General features: G+C 41.4%; 2 protein-coding genes across 2 annotated transcripts; one reads left to right on the forward strand and one right to left on the reverse strand.

Moving 5' to 3' along the window:
- Window positions 1-55: 55 nt before the first annotated feature.
- On the forward strand, window positions 56-8022 carry LOC110979993 (uncharacterized). Its single transcript, XM_022236230.2, has 2 exons — window positions 56-1288; window positions 4611-8022. The coding sequence occupies exons 1-2, from the start codon at window positions 1101-1103 to the stop codon at window positions 5602-5604; spliced, it is 1182 nt and encodes a 393-aa protein (XP_022091922.2). The 5' UTR covers window positions 56-1100; the 3' UTR covers window positions 5605-8022.
- Window positions 6468-21807, reverse strand: LOC110979992 (DDB1- and CUL4-associated factor 11-like). The gene is made up of 15 exons (XM_022236229.2): window positions 21519-21807; window positions 20565-20650; window positions 20049-20080; window positions 18975-19070; window positions 18231-18298; window positions 16697-16900; window positions 15811-15854; window positions 15441-15564; window positions 15014-15071; window positions 13663-13848; window positions 12769-12922; window positions 12036-12148; window positions 11540-11579; window positions 10056-10162; window positions 6468-9599 (listed from the first exon to the last, which is right to left on the reverse strand). Exons 1-15 carry the CDS (start codon window positions 21644-21646, stop codon window positions 9426-9428), a joined length of 1614 nt encoding a protein of 537 aa, XP_022091921.2. The 5' UTR covers window positions 21647-21807; the 3' UTR covers window positions 6468-9425.
- Between the last annotated feature and the right edge of the window lie 24 nt (window positions 21808-21831).

The raw sequence follows: 21831 nt of genomic DNA on the forward strand, positions 1-21831 counted from the left end.
GTGGTTTTGTTGACGTCAATTGGCCTGTTCGGTCGTGTATCTTTCACTGACAATTTTGTGGAGAGAAATAAACAGGAGTTTTACACCATGACGCAAACAGGCTTTTTTCCCGCTCCCATCCCAATAGCTTCTCAACTCGTTGGTTTCCATCCCAGTTAAAGAGAAACCGTCTAGAGGAGGGACCGTCACTAAGAGTTTGAGGAAGTCATTTTACAGAACGTACGATGTTGTCAACACTGCACTTCTGAACCATTCCAGAATTCGACGACCAACCTTCTGCTTGCAAACACATCAAACTGCTTTCAGGTGTTTCTTTAACCTGCTTTCTTGTTATCTTTAGGTTTTTCTCCGATGGCATGTAGTTTTAACAATCGTTTCGTTAATTTCAGTTTTGTTGCTTATAGTTTCCCCCTCTTTTTATAGGAGAGACTTTGTTTTGTTTTCATGTACATGTACATGACTACGTGGAAGTCTCATTTCAGGATAGACTTACTGGATGAGGAGGTGAGGCCCCATTGACTCCCTTTATGCATCGAGTTTCCTAGCTTACCGTAGAATTTATTTAGATTCAAGTACCAGGCTTTTTTCAGACGCTCCTAAGTACGGGGAATCCCCTCAACCTTCCCTGCGCGATCACAACGATGAGATAGACATCAGAACAAAAGGGCGCCCACGCACGGCACGTGCTATTTACGGATTACACGGAGCGAGGGATTTTCCCACTTGAGTCCCGCTCGAGCGTGAAGTGAAAACGGCATATAAAATCTTGCTCGTATACGCAGTACTTAGTACGGTCGACAGAAGTCGCACTAGTTGTGCGCACACGTATATGTACGTACGAGTACTGTGATGTATAGTAATGGATGACCTGTGGCAGTGGGAAATCCTATAATAGCCAATGAGAGACCCGATCTAAAACTTCATGAGGAAATCAATGGTCAGTCGATCTCAGTAGAATTGCCACACTTAGTGTTGAACTGACAACATCAACGCGGATGTAATCATATTGCACCTCAGTATTCAAATTGTTGTTTTCTGAACACGGTTTTCCCGTCAAGTTCTCAACAATTCTCCAGGGGTTTCACTTTACTCACTTCACCATGGATGCAGACTTGGCAATTGATTTGTTCTGCATCTCCGTCACCGTAAACTTATGCACGGCGTTGTTCTTCGCTTGGCGGGGATTGGCCGGCTGGCTGATCAGAAGGTTCTCTGAAGAGCCGGACGGAACGTGGCGACGGTTACTGTTCGTTCTACAAGACGAGAAACCGTGGTTTCTTGCCAGATTGTAAGTGACAAAATACTGTCCTTTTTAAAATTCAGTTGTCACAGTTCAACGAACGACGTCTTTCAGGTCCGCCAGACAATCTGAAGAGTTTTAATGCCCTAGCTAAAAGCGGTAAAATTGGCAGACAAAAGAATTCAAGTTTGTTTTGAAGGACTGATATGGGAGTGGTTTAGAACATACAGTTTTTCCCGATGTTTGAAACTCTGAAAAGCAATTGGCCCACGTAGCATTTGCCCAGTAAAAATGTTCGGTGGCTCGCTGAGAAAAGAAATGTCAGTAGGTTACAGACTTTAAAATAATTTTAAACTCACTATAAAAAGGTACCGAGAGTTTGAACACATTTCTATAAGCACTTGTTTGTACTACGTTTAAACATGTTTCACCCGCAACATGTTTCAACATTTACATTAAACTTATAGGAATGTGTTTAAAATGCTAAGCGGATTTCACAGAGCGAAATGTGTACACTGGTTAAGCATTACAAATTCAACACATTCCTAAATACGCTTCAGTAAACATGTCAGGTTTGAAAAAGTGGGTGCAAAAATGTGTCTAAACCCTAAACGCCGTTTTTACCTTTTTTTAAAAGAATAGCATACCATAATTGACAATTTTTAAATGTAATGTTACTATTTTTTATTAGATTAATTTCTTCAGAGAAAAAAGACTTTTGCTGACGTAGGCCTATGTGCGAAAGGAAATTTTTTTACAGAAACCATTAGGACTTCAGTAACAAATCAATGATTCTCAAAACTTTTCTCATATTTTTCATGTGTAATTTTTATGCGAACGCTGATGATATTTTTCTGTATATTACCATAAACAGGGGCGGATCCAAGATTTGTTTATTAGGAGTGGGTGAGATATTTATGTTGGGGGGGGGTTATTACATGTAGTTGTAACCTTTGGTGAAGCCATTTCATCTCTTTGTTTTGTCCATAACCGTACACGCAATAAAAGACCCCTACACGGTTTATGCTTTTTTGGGGGGGGTTTCAACGTTTAAACGTATGCCGCCTCCCCCCAAAATGGCAATGGTTTGACCCACCCACCCTCATGCATCTGTGCAAGGTACAGTTCAAGCTTGGGGCTTTCTGTTCCAAGTTGCTTCAAATACGCATTTCCACGGGGAAACTTAAACCGCCAGTGCAGGATGAGATTGGTGTTTTCCAAGGAACCCGGAGGGCTCATGCAGGATAAGAATTCTGCACTGAAATGATTCACCGTCCCGTCGTTGCTAATTCAAAGTCAAACAAATACATGTCTTTCTCTTTTTATCTATCCACGTACTTATTTCAATTTTGGTAATAAAACGGGGCAAGGACAATCGACCAAACCGCAGCAAAAGCACAACTTCGTTTTCAAACACAGTCGTCCGATCACCTAAGACGGCCCGAGTGTTTCGTTGACCCTCACGTAGAATGTTTGTGCAAGGTTAACAGAGTGGATTTTTAAACCAATGTATCCAATTTAATATTTGGAAAAAAATGATCGCGAAAAACTACCAGTATGGTTGCAAAAACAGATTGTAGAAAAAAAGAAATTTTGACGATGACAGTCCATTTAAGGGGTGTTCGTCCGATTATTCCAGGAGGATCCAAACCCCATTCAGACAATGTATACATCCTGAAATGATTATTATAAAAATTCAAAATGGCGGCAGCAGTGTACATCGGGATTTTACACGACTGGTATCCGTCAGAAATATGCACGGGAAGAGCTTTCTTACTTTTAGTTAAATGGGAAAACAAAGAAGTACGTATTTTTACAATTGATGACAATTTAGAAGTGAAAATATGAAGTGTCTGGGGCGTTCTTTCACATCATATGTTTATTTTAGAGTTATACAGACGCGCATTTGAACTGGATTTTTAGTGGCTGGACTCACTGATATGTTGTATCCATGGAGAACCTTTTAAGCTCAAACAAGAGTTCCAACGCTCTGGTGAAAAAAGGAAGTCTCCTGGGGAAAAAAATAATACCCTTTTAAGAAAAAGTGTCAAGTCTTTACGGTCGACCGAGGATCACGCTTGAATTGGCAAGCTCTTCAAGTTGAGCGCCGGGACACCGGGGGATTCGCACGCGGATATACGTCTCCCGGATTGACAATAGCTGACAAAAGTGTTGCAATCAGGGAAATGACGCCATGGTCTGTAATTACCCGGCTGCTTTTAATTCCAGGATGCCGTCACGGATGTGAGCGTTGATATATTACTTTGCATAATAAACTGATTTCTGTAAGCGGGAAATGTGCATAATGTTAACTGTCGTCACACCCAGGACTAGCTGAGCATGCAGTGTTCGCGGAATTTCAGGGGCTAATGTTTGGTTTTTGATGGCCGCTTTTGACGAGACTAAGTGCATTATGAGCTTTCCAGAGTTGTTTTCTAACCTCATTTGGAGAAATGAAAGTGCAGCAAATGATGACGAATACGCAGTCAAATGAAAGCATTATCACTGTTGCGAGAGCCAAATTGGTCTTAAAATAGATTTCGATTTGTGACATTAAAAGCAAGACTCCCCTTCTCGGGGCGTAGCACACAGAAAGAAATTATGAAACATTGAAATGCCCATTCTTACAGTCACCAAAGTTAATTCAAAACGATGCAGAACGAGCAAAATAGGTATCAGCATGTGGCAGGTTAATCAAAATTATGGGTGTTCATGCTCACTCCAAATGTTTCAATTGATCGAGACTCACTTTAACGTTTGGCACGTGGTGCAAACGAGAATCAAAATTGATAACGTGAGTGCCGTGTTGTACTTTTATTTATGGGATTTTTCTTGTTGAAAAACAAAACAAGGTTTTACCCAGCCAATTTTCAACTTTTCCCATTCCATTTGTTTCAAAAGAGATTTCCTGTTATGAACGTTGCATCCGGTTCCAGGAAATACCCATTAAAGTTGCATTAACAGTATTTTCTTAGTAAAATAACTGAATACGCGATTTCACAAAAAAGCGTCAGCAAATTCCATAACTGCTCGCTTCTTAGTGATTTCGCTCCGGAAAGTGTTCGGTGTGTGCAGAATTCGTCCTGTGTTCGTTATTGTGTCCTTTTGAAGATTTGCAGGACCAGCAAATGAAAATGAAAGTGCAAAATCAAAATAAAGTACAAAAGAAAGGCTCCTAGGAAGCAACGTGGAATTGAACGTCACATCACTCACATAGCTTGGCAAAAAAAAATCACATCTGCCGGGAAAACCTGCAATAACCTGGATATAATCCAGTCGATAGAATTTTTAGTAGTATTTTTGATGATCTGGCTCTGTGGGGAGTTGTGACTTGAGTTAATGGTCTTTGTCATGTTTGTTCCCTTTTCAGTTTGTTGATCCTCGTTCAGTCAACAGTCCTTTGTTGGGCGGGTGTTGCTCTTCTACTTCAAGGTGAAGTTCTACAGAAACCGTTCCTCGGACTTGCAGCTTCTGGCCGGGTTTGCTTCGCCATTAACATAGGCTGTTACATGTATGTCCTGGTCCAGGATGCGCTGCTACAGCGCCACCTACCCAACTACTACATCACCTTCATGCATCATTTGGTAGCGGCCGTCGTCTATCTCGTCTTCTTGGAGTTCAGACAGAATGCACTGGGAGGCACGGTGGGGTTATTTTTTGCCGGAGCCGCGCCGTTTTTCGAGACCTCTGACCTGTTGAAGGAGCTACACGTGGAGACGCACCGGCCGGGGCACAGCACCAGCTCCATCTTCAGTGGACTGTCTGCCCTGGTTTTCAGAGTCCTGCTTCCCGCTGGGTTCGTGGCCTATTCGTACGTCGTGGCCTCGCCATTCACCATGGACATCCTGGTCATGTCTTGCTACTTCCTGAGCTTAGTCTTCTTCGGGATGCTGAATGTCTGGTTCGTGTACTCGGCTGTGGACTCGCTCCGCGCTCACTACCGCGCCAAGTCGGCCTGGACGTACATGCGCCCCCTCCAGTCGGGCGAACCGCACGGGCTGGTCGTCAGGCAAGTCCAGGCCAAACGTCCTGCGACCTTGGCCTTCACCACCAAGCGCAACGACCTGAACTTCCTCCCGCCTTGCTCCAACATCAACCTAGCATCGAACTCTCCAACGACCAGGAATGTCACAAACGCTAAAGATTATCACAAGATCGACATAGCGGCATTCTTCAACACTTTCGGCGCATCGCCTCAAAGCCTTGAGTGTCAGTCACCGTCACCGCAAGATAGCACAGCACCAGGAGCCTCGACTCCCGGGCCGAACGAAGCACCAGTCAGCCAAGAACAGAACCATACACTACCAAGCCCAATAACCTGTGAAACAGAACCCGCATTACCCTCGGACATTGAGGCCCACTAGTGAACGCATGTGATGATTTACAGGGAGCATCCCTGTCAACAGGGCCGGCGAAACATATCAGGCCTTCAGAGGCATCCACTTATGAATTGGGCAAACAGTTAATTCTGGATATAAAACGAGCATTTTGAGTCCTCTGTTTCCAATGTTATTAGTCGATACTAAAAGCCCCACTCCGTGGTCATACCCCACTCCCTCCTCGCAGCCAGTACATATGTATAATACTCCTCAAACTGAGTTAATTCTGACTATAATGGACACCGTGAATATTTTGGGCGTTAATTCTCTTGCCTCTTTAGTGCAGAATTCGCACCAGTCCACTTGTATTTTATTTTTAAATAAGATACTGGACGCTTTAGAGCATGGATAGGGTGTATCACGGACGGATGCTCCATACCAAATATTGACTGTGACATCACCCATTTGTGTTTGCTTCCGGTTTCACGCCCTGTGTACCGGGAAAAAGGGCTCAAATAAAATAATAAAGTGGACACATAAAATAATGTCCCATTAATTGCCTTACTCATACATGAAACAAGCATACCTACAATGCCCAAAGGTTGTAAACATTGGCATGAAACAGTAAATTCCAGTGTAAGCGAGCTGATTTTTAAGTATAGCATTCACAAAAATATCTGTGTTTTATTTATAATTTATAACTTTTAAAGTTCTTTTTGTCGATCGTTTATAACAGAGATTTCCCAAACTTGTATAAACGGGTAGTCAGTTAACTCCATGCTTTCCTTAGAAATCAAAGTTAATTTGTTTCTAAAATATAACATCCCTGGTCTAGTAATGAGTGGAGGAATTAATTACACAATTAACAGTGAAAAGACATCGTTCAGTAATCACATGTTGCGACTCACTTACTTTTGCATCAAACCCATTTGGAAATTTATTGTTCTTTATGCCTGTTGAATGTTGACGGTCCTGAGAAAACGATGTTCCCATCCTAATTACTGACAATCTACAGTTGTCTTTCTGGATGACAGAATATCTGGCATTATTCTAACTTTTAGTGCTTATCTTGTTGCAATTTAATAGAGCTGCAGAGGCAGAAGATGTTGCTAAACAACTTTATGCCCGGAGCAAAGAAAATAAAAAAACAAAACAAAAAAGTGTAGCATTTGGCTGGTGACCAGATCGTACTACAACATCCTCTGTGCTCAGTAAAATCCGTACTTAGGAGGTCCATTATAGTGCATCGTATGTCAGATGGCAAGCCGAGAATGAGGACCGGTGTAGAAGTTAGAACACTGCATTTGTGCATAGAGAATCTGGGTCAGATGCATTGCAAGGTCGCTGAGACAAATTTCGTCTCAATGCACACAAGCTCTAAATGTCTTTGGAACAATACCCAGCAACGTCCACTGTGTACAATGCCTGTTCAATATCACAGTAGTTCTAATACCCATTTCTTTCCTTTCAGTCTGTGCAAATCAGGAAACAATATCAAAGAGCTGCTAAGCACAGAATTGTGTGAAGCACAGAAAATGCAGATTACCAGCCAAGCGCCATCTAAATTATGTTACTTGGGACTGGTTCTCCTCTCATTTTTGCTCAGCACAGAAATCTCTGCTCAGCAACTCCTTGAAATTGGGGCCTGGTCTGGATTCCAAAATCCAGGCTATGCAATTAAATAGTCTAAATGTGACCAAACCTAACAAAATGAGTCATGAGTCTTCTGAGTAACTTTTAAGTGAAAGGTCTTGAAGAGAATCCCTGTACTGTATAAATCAATGAGAACCCTCAACATTTTTCACGCATATATTGTCTATTTTCAACAGGATGCCAAAATGGTTGATACATCAATACAAAGCCCTCATTTTGCTCATCCTCACACGAAAACACAATACGGGCGATTCACAATAGTACACCTCCAAGAGTTTGCAACGTGTTGGCCTATCACGTGCGAAATCTGTCCACATTTTCCAAACGCGCATTGGGTCCACAGATTTTGCGCACTGTGATTGGCCAATGCATTGCAAACTCTTGGAGGCGCAGTATTGTAAAACGCCCGCATTACCAAACTTATGGCCTTAAGATTCATTTTGTTAAATCTGGCCATAAATAGTTCTGAAATATTTTGTCACTATATGTATAAAAATCAAGAAGTTACTGTACAAGGAACAAGATAGATCTACCTTTTACATTGATCTACCTACAATGAAGGAGAGAACAATTTTAATCTAGGCTTATTTATAAAAGTGTACTGATTGCAATGCAATTGCAGGTTTTAATCATGGAGGTTTGTTCATAAAGACAGGTGGAGGGTTCTATTCAAAATTGCAAGGGAATTTTGATGTCTATAATTTCCTTCAGACCAACTGAAAGATTGGATTATTCTTCTGATGTTAATTTGAAGCGTACATGCCTGTATCTTCATGCTGGAATAAATGCAACAGTCAAAGAAGTTTTCAAGATGCCTTTCTAAATTGATTTCTAAAGCAGGTGTCAGGTAATTGATTGGCAAAAAACAGTGGGGTTAAACAGGCAGCCTTCAACTTGTCTGCTCACTACCATGATCAATTGATCAATTGATCATAAACATGTATACACACAAAATAATCAAAATTTAAAAACATCACTCGAGAGTGATCACTTGTAAGAGATCTGCCACAGAAGGTGACATGCTCCGCCGTCAACAGAGTCCCAAACGAGGTGTACAGTGCTCTCTGCAAAAATAACACTGCCGCAAAACTTACCATGGGAAAACACCTTTTCATAGGCAAAGAATATGGGAAAAACAAAATCCACACCTGCAACCAAGCTTTAAAATAACAGTCTCATTTAACATGGCCACAACACAATGCATGTGCTCATTTGTGCCTGAAACATAAAGGGTACATGGATCACTTTTGGCAGAATGTGCACAAAACTGCACGAAGCAAAGTTGTGTCTTTGAGTGGGCCTCTACATTCGGCAAGGGCAATGATCAGTTGGTCTAACTTATCTTTGATAAATGCTGGAACTGGACCTTGTGCACAGGGAACATAATTCACTACAAAACTTGTGATTAAAGGAAAAAAAAAAGTCAAAGGCAGTGAACGCCACAACACCAATATATATCCCAACTGCTCATCCTGTACTGAAATGTATGTAAATTTGATTTGATGAAACACTGCACGCTTATCATTCCATTACTTTGTCACTTTAACTTGATTTAGATAACCACCAGAAAGTTGAACTTTTGCTACAGTACAGACCTTTACAGAAAGTTATTTTGATTATGCTGTCAACTTTTTGAAAATAATATTAGTGCTGGAAATTACTGGCGTTTGAATACAAACAAGAAGCAACAGCACGAGGAGTCCCATTGAAATGAGCCGGGCTAATAATAACTCGAATGTCTAAAATTTCACCTAATTTAGCAAACTAATTTCTAAACTTATAAAGACCTTGATATGGACTGTGGATACAACTACTCGGAACAAAGCCAGTTTGTATTACAGTTTGATGGCAAATCAAACCATCATACTGACATTTTAATGGAGGGCTAATGGCCTTGGGGTTTGGTGAAGTGAACCCAAGATTATGTGGGTAAATCCTGCAGATTAAGGATTGGAGTCAAGCTTGTTGGGGTATAGAGCATGCGTTGCCAAACAAGACACTTTGCCACTTACTGCTTCTTCCTGCCGAGGTTTAACTGAAGTATACAGCTGAGATACTTCTTTTCAAGTTACTGTTGCATAAAAGGCCTGATTACTTGACATTTCTTACAGTAGTTATTGGTTGGACTTTGAAAGCATTTGCTAGACAGGTTGGTTAGATTCACAAACAGTCCTCTGACAATCAAATCTTTTGACAGTGCATTAGCCTTTGCATCATGAGATTGCTGTCGGCTGTTGGTAATGACGCGCCCTGCGTGCTTTCCGCAGGGTATGGAAGATATCATCCTCGTCGTTGCTGGAATCCTCTGAATCCTCGTGAAAGTCGTCGTGTTGCCAATCCCGAAGCCCATCTCGTTTGTACTCCCAGAAACCGTGACTTCCATCCCACTTAAAAAAAAAAACAAACCAATCAATCAAACGTGTGATAGAGCCACCAAATTATGCACTTCTCTTCTTTCATCATCAGAGAACACTGTAAATTCTCCAGCCCTACGAGCACACCATTAACCCACAACGGAATCTGCACTCCAGTCTGAACAGAGGATCACCATTCTTAGTGTCCCTCAGCATGCCATTTTCAACAACTGTTCCTGTCTGTTTACGATTGAATTTCCATGACATGCTGTATCCAAATTTCTATTGCACTGGACTGCACTCGTTCTCTCTCATGCCATGAGAGAAGATTCTCTTCCTAAAAATTTGCTATAATATCCCATTCCCACATTTCGATTTTTTATCACCTCCCTAAAATGGTTAGTTTCCACTGCCCTTTAAATCTGTCAAACAGATTGGATAATTAAAAAATAAAAAGAATCTTCCACTGCATAAATTACAGTCTCTCACCGATGAACTGATGATGTTATTTTCATAAGGATGCCATGAGACGTCGCGGACACATCCTCGATGACCGTCCAGCTTCCTCACAATCTTCCCGGTCAAGACATCATAAACTAGAGAGAGATCAATACTCAAAATTTCAATAAAAAGACACAGCAATAACTCCAAAGTCCCCCTCCACAGGCCTATGCGCTGACGGTATCTCACTTTGTTTACACATACACTTCACTCCTTAGGAAAGGACACATGTGTAATGACGTCATCAATGCACAGGCCTATTTGCTCTGGACAGCAGTCTGGCCAAGTTGTAAAGACATTCACACAAGCAATCAGAAGCCTGTGGGGCTCAAGTGCCAACTTAGTGTGATTTTCTAGCAGCTATTCTTCCAAGCTTTAACAAACCACTGAGAACAATGTAACAAACTTTGCAAAGCCAACTGTTTGATCGTAACGAGATGTAGAGAATGCCTTGTTTTTTGACGCTGACCAATTTTCTCTGTTGACCACTTGTCATCTTTCCATGAAATATTTGTGATGTCTGAGTAAATCTTTTCAAAGAGCAAGTCAGCTCTTCCCAAGTTAACCAGAAACTGTGCATAAGCACTGGACAGGAGCATAGGTAGGACTGAGATGCCACAGGGCCTGCTAAAAAAACCGGAACTTATAATCCTGGCAAATGACATCGAAGCGGGCATCTGAGTATAGTGAGAGGAACGCATAACTACAGCTTGCTCTCCATTACAACCATGTCCAGTTCCACTTTTCGCATTTGATTCGATGGCTTTTAAGTTGTCTGTTCTATTTAAAATTCTACATTTTACCATATTTGACGACATCTGTTGCATGAAGCACATGTATATTATGAAATTTTTAACTCCAAACTGTGCACGGTTACATTGCAGTATGGTTGTAACACAGAACTGGTAGACATTGATCAACAGCCCAGCCCAACACGAGCACGACCATGATGTAGTTGGTTCCTGACTTGTTAGGGACAATATTCCTATTCGTACAACCACTGCGATTGGGAACCACTGACTGACATGATGCATGGTGCAGCGCAGTGCAGCAAGCACAAACTGACTCACACACCCACACGAGGTACATGTTCAGACAGTTCACTGCGCTTTGCAGTACTTGGTACGCATGGTGTGCTGGATCTTCAAGTCATTTTGACGATCATGCAGATGAAGGCAGCCTTGTTTTTAAGGCTACTACAGAGAAAGAGCTGTACACATGCATGCCGTGCACGACTATCACTGACATGGAATAGAGGTGAAAATCAACGCATTCCGTTTGTGTTTTCTTTTCTGGCCTTTTTTTAGAGCCAGAAGGGGAAAACAAGGAATAACTGAATTCTGGGGGTCTACGAAAAGAAATCGGAAATCCTGATAAAAGTGGTCGTTAAATGAAGCGAGCAAATAAAAACATCAGTGATTTTGCTTCAGAGGAAGACAAGAACTTCCAGGATGAAAGCAACGGTCACTTACTGACAACCCCTCCTGTTGCACAACCACAGTAGATGTATTTCTGGAATGAGAGAAAAATGACAATACTCTTGTTACAATCATTTCCTTCAAGCAATTCTTAATTTTGATTAACATTCTTAGTCACTGGCAATTGTTCCCTGGGTTTACTCTACAAAACTATGGACAAATACTATGAGTTGTGCCCTGATTACTAGAGGTCAAGTTCTATTATGTCTCTACTCTCACAAGTCCAGTCACAAGACCAGTCACAAGTCCATGCAAGTCCATCACAAGTCATCCAGTCTCAAGCCCAGTCTTGAGCTTTTCAAGTGAACTCTGTGTAAAGGTATTCCTTTGTTGCTAGTCATCCTGTTGCTTGTGACAGACAAGTGATTGGTCTTGTGATTGGTCTTGTGACTGGTCTTGTGACTGGTCTTGTGACTGGTCTTGTGACTGGTCTTGTGACTGATCTTGTGACTGGACTTGTGATTGACTCAACTGCAGCCCTAGCACTCACCTGGTCAGTTGTGAACATCGGGGAGAAATGACAGCGGATGCAGGTGTGGAGGACACCGTGACCTCGATAGGTCAACAGAGACGTGTCTCCCTTGATGATATTTTTTCTTCTTGCTGTAAGAGGGTCCAAAAAAGGAAAGAAAAGGTTTGACTTTCTGGAAGAATTTGGTCACTCCACAACATGCCACAGCCACATCCTATTCTCAAGTGATCAGACTGTTGAATAAACCAGTTTGCTATTTTTAAGAGCCCAAGGTCATTTGAGAACAAAGCATCTGACGACACGCCAGTTTGAACATGCTCTGTGCCTGCCAGTCAATATACAGCCATACATTCATGTTCTCAAATTACCAGCAATGCACTTCAATTTGAGTTTGCGGTGTCTGAATACTGAACTCCCTCACTGGCGCAATTTCATGCATTGAACAATACAACGTTCAGAGAAAGTATCCGACTGTATACAAATGCTGTCACCATAGTGCTGTTCTCTTTATTTCAGATGTAAAAAGCAACATTCGCTTTAACAAGGCGTATGATGTTTGAATAGATTGCCACCACCCCTTCATGTTTGACGCATTGGTCAAAATGATATTCCATGCTAGCGTCAGCAATAACACACTCGGTAACTTAACACTTCAGTCCTTGAGAACTCCTGGCCAATCAGAATCTCAGACATGGTCATCAACAGTTGGTGACTTAACCAAAGTATTCACAGCTTACAAACTCTAACTTACATCGCCTGGGCACCTGCTGCCAGCGATAGTCCCAGTGCTGACCAGCAACAGCCCTCTTGCAGTTGGCGACTGCCGAGGCAGGAGAGAAGACCCTGAGATCCCACAGCTTGACACTCTGGTCCTTGGAGTTGGTGATGAGGTGTCGTCCATCACCCTGAAATCACAAAAGAATTATCGCCACTTAAGTCCTGTTTGCATTGGACTTGATCATGTAAAAATTATTGCCATGAGCGGGAAAACATTTCACAGTGGTAATTCATTATGATGCAACTGCATTTGGATCATTATCGCCTCACAGCAAGTGTTGAATCAATAATTTACTGTAGCATGCTTTTCAGAATCTCATGAGGGCACCCTGGCTGTGGACTTTGCCTGTGATGAAAATAAATGTATCTGATAAAAAAGTACTCTCTTCTTAGGAATTTTATTGCCAGATACAACTCTCAATGAAACTTCCCTACCACCCTACCTGACATCTGTCCATGACTTGAACAGCTTTGGAACAAGAAATTGCGTCAATACAGAATTTTTAAGGAAATGTAGTCGATAGTGTGCTCTTCTGAAATACGCAACAACCTATAAATCTGATCCATGCTAGAAAAAGAGACAGCATACTGCAGCAAGACATGGCGTTACGTGCACACATGGGTTAACGCACGCCTGGTGAGGGACGTGCTGAACATACATGAGCCATTAATGTTGGAATGTAAGGTTGCCAAGCAGGTGTCTGGCACCCAGATAAAAAATTCCCTCCAAAGTGTCTCTTCCCTCCAGTGAGGGGGTGCTTCAAGTTGGCAAGGACTGACCAAGGTTGACGAAAGACTTTAGTTCATTCATGACATGACAAACAATATCGAATGGAACCAATACGGAATCCAATGTGTGCCCGCCTACCTTGGAGTCCACGCACGTGATCCCGTCCGTGTGCCCCGCCAGCATGCCCACCGGGTCACACTGTGTGTCGCTCAGCATCCTACGGTCCCACACCTTACACAGTCCATCATCCCCGCCGGAGAAGAGGATCTGTGAGGACTCGTCAGCAAACCGGACAGAGTTGATGTCATCTTCATGAGCATCTATCTGTAATGGTGAAGGTAAGAGAGGGCATGAAAGGAGAGAATAACTATGATTTAACTTTTGGAACTAGATACACTATTTAACCCCCCCCCAAAAAAAAGGGGTGCAGATGAAGTATTGCATGCAGAAGATGTACATGTAAACTGTAACTTGTGTTCATAGCCAACAGAAATGACTGAGTACTTTTAACTATGGACAGTGCTTTCTGACTCGGGCAAAGCAGTGTTGTAGTCATATGGGCCGGGTCCGTCACAAGGACTTTCACAAGTAGCAGGACAAACAAATGACGGAGGAATACTTAAGTCACATTTGACCTGAATAGCTTGAGACGTGGCTGAGTGATTTGTGATGGGCTGTGGTGGACTTGCAAGGATTTGCAATGGGCTCAATTACAACACCAAGGTTGGGTGGTTAAGATATCTGTACTGGGATGATGTGGGTTCAAATCCCACCCAAACGAGCTTATGAATGTTTTCCTCACAAACTCTTGAACTGCAGTGAGTGCATAATGCTTCGGAAAAAAAATGTCCATAAGGGTACAATCAGATGCTTGTTGCAAAAATCTAGCAATGGCATTACAGAACTCTAGCATGGGCCACGATTTTAGGAATCAAACATGAGTACTTCAGGTTGACATTTAATTTAAAAAAGAAAGAAATTCAGGCCCTGAGAACTCTTTACTGAATGTGTCTATTACAAAGCTTAAAGTCAAACAAATATTTACCCAAAACATTTCATATCAGAAAACTCACCCTCAAGCTGGTATGAACTGTATGAGTGACATTACACAAGCTGTAACATGGTCTTACCCTCATTGTTTATTTGAGAGTGGACATAAGGTCCTACTCAGCTTAAGACATATCCCAAGCTATGTCTTAAGCTGAGTAGGACCTTATGTATATGTCTTAGGCTGAGTAGGACCTTATGTATATGTTTTAGGCTGAGTAGGACCTTCTGTATATGTCTTAGGCTGAGTAGGACCTTACGTATATGCCATAGGCTGAGTAGGACCTTATGTATATGTCTTAGGCTGAGTAGGACCTTATGTATATGTCTTAGGCTGAGTAGGACCTTATGTATATGTCTTAGGCTGAGTAGGACCTTATGTATATGTCTTAGGCTGAGTAGGACCTTATATCCACTCTCAAATAAACAAACATGGACTTACCCTCATTGTTCGTTTATTGATCTCTCTGTCAAATATGTATAAGAAACCATCATTCGCACTGCCAAGAAAAACAGAGACCAGAAATTGAAAGAGGAGTTAATGTATAATTCACAAAGAGGTAACATAAAACTGGTCATCCAACTTCACAGTTTTTTTAATCTTCATTACCAAAAAATGTTATTATTTATCATTTACATTCATAATGCAAATCTTGTAATTAACACTTTGCATTACTTGATCTAACTTTCATTTCATTTTAAACTGTGGAACTAAAGTTTCTTTCTTGGAAAAGAAAATACTTTCACTGTGTTGAAAGGTAATTACTAGTCCATAACAGCAGACAACATATTTGGCAAAATTAATTGTAAATTTACTAATTCCATGTAGTTTGGTAAGACAGAATTTTCTCAAAACTTAAGTAGCATACCCGGCCAAGATTTCTCTGTTGTTGCTGGAGAATTGTACCGAAAAAGGACAGAAATGGCCATCACCTGGTTCCATGTCCAACGCCACGTGGGTCTGGAAATCTCCTCGCACATTGCATAAGTGAACTGTTTTGAGTTCAAAGATCAAGAGTTGTAAAGTCACTACAAATTGCTTGCTTTAGAAAAAAATAATAATTCATTAAGCAAGAAAAGAGGAAAAAGTTGCAATTCCCTAAACGCATTCCATTCAGATCAATAATTAAGATTATTCTTCAAACACGTCCTTGTTAAATCATGACTCTTTCTTCGCATTGCTTGCTGTTCAAAAAGTTCAAGTTCTCCAGACAAAAGTATTACAATGCTTTGACTTACTGTACTCTGACCAGCTGGAGTAGATGAGGTAATTCCCATCAGGGCTGCAAAAAGAATAGAAAGAAAAGTCTTATCGGCTCAACTGCTTCCAATTAATAGCTGAATATTCTTTTCTAATACTGCTCACCTAAGAATTTGCCATCATTTTTGAATTTACAGTTATTAATTTTAATACAAAAACATTTTACAGATCTTCCAATCAATATGGTAAGAACTTTAAAAAATATGCATATACTGTACTTTAAAGATCTTCCACATTAAAAAAATACTCATCGTGTTTTTTTTTCAAATTTAATGCGACCGAAAAGTTTAGTTGCTTCTTTGGTATGATGTGATGGTTATGCTTATACTGTAAATCACCACCTAAACAAGGCCGTGTAATTATCAAACTACAGTATTAACGTGGCCTTTGCAAATCTTTCTAAACTATAAGAATGTTTTGGATGGTTTTGTAGGACTGAGAGAGGTTGAAATAAGACCAAAAGCACTTTGCATGAGGGCTAATGCCCCTTAAAAGCGAAATATTTGCCAAAAGTTCCTTGTAAAAAGGCCCAGGGAATTCAGGTAAAGTGTGGAGTTCATTCCAGTTAATTTGTGCATATTGCCACAGAAAAGACTCTCAAAAACGTGCCAAAGTAGGGAAGGGTGCAAAACCTACAATGTGTCCCTTCAAAAGTGCCAAGATTTTTCAAAATTATGTGTGGTCAAGGACAACAATTTCAAATCAAACTAGCTTTGGGACACAATGCAAGTTATGCAACAGCAACAGAGCCAAGATTTTGTCCCCTTCCAAGACTGTGCTCGGTCAACCACACGAGGACAACAGGTCAAGATCTGAGAACACCCTCTCCTCCGTATCGCCAATTTCAGACCCATGTACTCTCACCTGAAAGCCGTGTCCAGTATACTCCATCCGACATTCCGTGCCTTGATCTCTTTGAATTTCATGAATTGGCCATTGGTGGTGTCGTAGATCCTCAGCGTTTGGTCCTGGCATGCCGAGAGGAAGACAGAGCCATCTTTGGAGTAGTTGCCGCAGAAGGCCTTGGTGCAGTACTGGGCCACTGTCCGCATGGAGTTGGGTAAGAAGCTGGGAGGAATGGTAAAGAGATAGGATATGAATGAAGTGAAAGGCCTTGGAAGTCTACAGTTCTTGTGCAAAGAAACACCTGTGAACTTACTGAAGTATAGTGGGAATGCTGACAGCATCACTGAATAGAAATAAAGAGATTCTTTATAGCAACGGACACAAAACATGGACACAGACAGTCAGCAAAGTTGGATCATATTCAGTTTTGCTGATTGTCTGCATCAAGTTGTCAGTGTAAGCCCAAACAAAACGTGCACGATGGTATATGTATGGCAGGCACAATGGAACACCGCACATTTTGTGTGTTTTCTCTATTTGACTATGAAATAAAATCCAAAACCTGTCCACAAATTAGCTGACTGTAAATAAAATTTTGGTACATCAAAATTAACTATGTTTACACGTAGTAGTTTAGCTTCAGGAAGTGATACATCCACCTCCCCCCCCCCCAAAAAAATCCCTGACTTTGCATACAAATATGTCCAAGTTTGGAACGCGATTCTGTTTGAAGTTTTGGCTGGGTGTTGTCAACTCCTGTCTATTCCCCACTTGTGTCTCGACATCTTATATATTGTGTGCGATCGCTGCAATCATACAGAAGACAGGTTTATCCCCTCAATGGGGGCAAAGATGAAATCTGGCTCACACTCAAATGCAGTTACCACCAAGCGCTAATGAGTTTGTGCACATTCAGCTGAAAAATAGTACTTTGTCAAAATGTGCAAGACGATTGCATGCAAGTGATGTGTTCAGTCTACAAACATCATTGCTTGCTAAAGTCTTGTTTATGCAGAAAGTCCACCAACAGTTGACGGAACATTTTAAAAGTGGGAGGGGGGAACCCCCGACCATTAGACTGAAAAGAAAATTCAATTATGAAGTTGCAATGTACCACCAACGGCTGGTAGCCTATAAAGTTGGAGGGGGAGGGGCAACAACCCCCAGCCCCCTCCGTTCCACCGCCGGTGAAGTCCACCACATACCCTTATGACTACAACATCCACATCCAAGGAGGAAAACCTCAGACATTCCTACTCTACTCTGAGTGCTTTCACTTACAACAGCACAAATTCCAATTTGTTTTAGATGGCAACATGAAAGGACATGTCTAAGTATGGCTCCAAACCTGTTTACTCAGACAGGCAGACTCAAGATGGAACAGTGTGTTCAATATTGGAACAGCTGGTGTTCTGATTGTTCAGAAAATGCTAAGTGCATGTATTTAGACACGCTTGCCACTACAGGAAGATGTCTTCAAGACATATAGGAACACAGAGATTGTTCTCAATTTCAAGTATATTAGAGAGAGAGGGCCAATTACTTGTCTCACCTCTCTGATACCAAAGAGCGGTCGCCTCTGGAAAAGGTACCAAGGCCGCAACATTTTCCAATGGCTCTCTGGCAATAAGATAATAAAGAAATGTCAAAAAAAGGAGGTCCAACAGTTGTCATGCTTGTTGGATTTTGCTTGTTACTCTGCATTGAAAAATCATAAAACAGTACTGTACAACTTGGAAATACCTAAAAAGAGTAAGATGAGAGGCAATTATGTAATCTTCACTCATTACTCAAAGACAGGGTTGTAGCTACACTGGCCAGCGCCGGCTGGTGCTAGCCACCACTCAACATTACCAGCTGGCACTGGGGATGAAAACGAAGCTTGCCCGCCAGCACAAATTACAATGCATACTACATTATTGCAATTTTTTAGTGTTGAGACAGAAAAATGGACTGTTTTTATTTTTTCAAAAATTGTCAAAAAACAGCCGGCACAAAAAAATTCATACTCTGGACCTAACCTCCTGAGATTAGGTCCAGAGTACATGTATGTTGCTTGCAGAATCTAAGCTCTGACTTTTTGTAGGGAGATGAAATTCAGTTCTTCAATGTGTATCACTGTGCTTTACAGGGGACATGGGAAGATTTGAATACACAGTTTTCATGGGGATCACTCAACTGGTCGAACAACTTTTGAATTTCTGTTCAGCAAATTTTGCACCAAGTCTGAATTTACAAATACTAAACTCAGCGGAAGTGGGGTTGACAAAGGGTTACTAGAGGGGCTTTTACTGACCTTGCTCAGCATGGTGGAGACTGGTGTTACCTTTGGCAGTGCCCCACTGTGATTCATCCCTGCTCTAAACAGCATCTCTTGTTTCAAATCACTCACCTGTGCAGTTGAAAGACAAACCAATCAAAAGGCATTTTACGGAAGGGTTTTCAGAAAAAGTCTTGTTCAGTGGACTCTGGTGTTAGGAAACATGAAGGAGAGGCGATCCCTTTTTCAAGGGAGAAGGAATTGGATTACATCATGCATGTCATGAGACTTCCACTTACAAGTATAACTGGACAGTGTGTCTGACCATAACTCTGGTATTTGCTATGAAGCACACTACAGCAGACCCGGAGAGCCCAATTAGACTTGATGGTTGACAATCTGAAGTATTCACAAAACCTAAGGTATTCTCAGTCCTTTTTATTTCCACAATTCATCATTTTAAAGATATTCAGAAATCTGCATGTAAAAATGTTTGAATATGCAAATGAGTACTCCGCAGGAAATGTCGAGAGGACGCTGAAAGAGCTCCCTTCCCCACTAGTTCCACCCCCCACAAGCGTAAAAACCCCATCCAACAGGTGTGCGAGAGTCGACTAATGTGACGGGATGCCATTACTGCTGTGACATTAAACTCGAGTGAATGTTTTGAGATTTGAAGTACTTATTTTGGCAAGTCAAAGTGCCCTTTCGGTCAGAGAGGTACCCAAAGCATGCGTAGCACATGCGCACAAGTATGGTGTCACTGCAGTAAATGGCCTCTAATTCTGGTTGATGGATTAGCCTGTACTGGCCAGTGACAATATTTTCCCCTGGATCAGGTGCCAGTCTATATTGGCTTCTCTCCAGCTGATGTCTGTACTCATATCTAGTCCTGTGTAGTGACAGGCAAGTTTAGAGTGAAGGTGGGCTTGCCCAGCTAAAACATGTGCACCTGGATTTGAACCTTAGACCTTTTGAACACAGACCAGCATCAGTGACTTGACCACTGTATCATACATTACTAGTAATGCAGTGGCATAGCTGAATACACAATTTAGCATTTTCCTGTATTAAGGGGCCCAATTCACGGAACTTTGCTGGTCAACTTACATCGATGGCTCTCGTGTCTGGATTGAGGTCGGCTGAAACACAAACAAAATAAATGTTATCAGGAAAATAGCAAAACTTGTGAAAAAAATTGGGTCAGGATTGAACTGGCTGATTCAGCTTTAACATTCAGTCTCATTATATTGAGTAGAGGCATTGGAAATACAGATAAAGTGATTCATAATGTCAAACACTTTGAACTGTGTGTGATGATCACTTTCTGAATAAATTACATTAACTGCTTCGAGTGGTAGAGCAAAGTTACATGTCGCCATCCTCAGTGATCCCTTGATCATTGTGTGTCTACCAAAGACATTATTAAAATAATTTTTGTAATGAATATCTTACAGCTTTGTGTGATCAATAAAATTTGGACATCATGGTTGGGGGTAACGTTTACTTTTCTTCTTGAGATGTCACTTCTGTATTTTCAGTCAACCACATGACATGTAGTAGAACTGTGGTAAAGAAAGTTTCCTTTTTTGAGGGGGGGTGGGGATTCTTACAGATATTTGTTACCTTGAGGACAGCATTCTATGAGTGAATCATCATCGCTGTCTCCAAAATCCAAGTCAGGTCCAGAGGAAATCAGTCGAATCTGACCACTAGGGGAGAAAATATTACAAAATTGTGGATGCCTAGTGTACAACTAGGTCAAACATTTCTGGGACCTGTTTGTGGAACAAAGACTAATGTCCATGACCATACCTGTACACAATGTTGCCAGGTCCCTTATTTTGTTACTTACTGTGAAAACCAATCAGGTGGCGAAATTAGGGACCCGGCAACTATATGGTTATGGACAGGGAAGCATGGACGGAACTTTACAATATTTCATAGTTTGTGTGCCAGTTGACTAGATGATGGCCAAAACGGTCCAAAGCCCATCTGATGAAGATGACACTGTTTCAGTTGTACTGGCTGAGGATCCATTTTCAGATCTTGGCAATGGTCCTTAATTATGGTATAGCACAATTTCAGATATCAAACAAATACAATATTCACCAAATATCCGAAACCTTTCATGTTAGCTGAAGGTGTAATGCTTCGAGGAGGGAGGGAACCAAACAACATCAATAATAGGTGGTGCTGCTCAGGAGGGTCATGCTATTTAGCATCAACAAGCCTCAACAAAGCATCAACTAATTATTAAACCATATTTATACAAAAAAGTTTATATTTACAACATTAATTAGGCTCCTTCATATCATATTCAATGGCTCTGCATTATTTATGAGTGTGGAAATTGGAGTGATGCACCCAACATTTACATGTAGGGCCTAGGGCCAACAAGTATAACCCAGTTGAATGGCATTAGGAATAATGGGATTTAAGCTTCCAATCCTTGGTATTTCTCAGGTGATCAGCGCATTATGACGATCAAGCTGACACAAATAGGCCTGGTTATGTAAGTGAATGCAGATCAAGTTATCAATAATAACATCATGTTGTCATGTTGATCGATCGACTTACCTTCGCATTAAATAGGCCAACAGTTCCGCGTAGTCCATTTCCGACTCGTCTCTGCCCCTAGCTCTAGACCCGGCATTGCCAGAACCCAAATCTTGCCTTGACCTCTCATCGCTTTGTCTGGACCCCATTAGAAATACGAGAAATCCAGGGTTACTTTGGTTTCATCAGTCACCGGTGCGTCATTAACTCTTGATCGTTGTGCCCGGCAACTTGTCGGAAACGCAGTTGGATCAAGTTAAATAACAGTGTTTACACAGGCCCAATGCTATGGCCGTGCGCAGTGCATGCTAGTGCTGGTGCTGTCTGTGGTAAA

This window comes from Acanthaster planci, linkage group LG06, assembly GCF_054643075.1.
Source record: "Acanthaster planci isolate LZ-2023a linkage group LG06, COTS_SCS, whole genome shotgun sequence".
Classification (NCBI taxonomy): domain Eukaryota; kingdom Metazoa; phylum Echinodermata; class Asteroidea; order Valvatida; family Acanthasteridae; genus Acanthaster; species Acanthaster planci.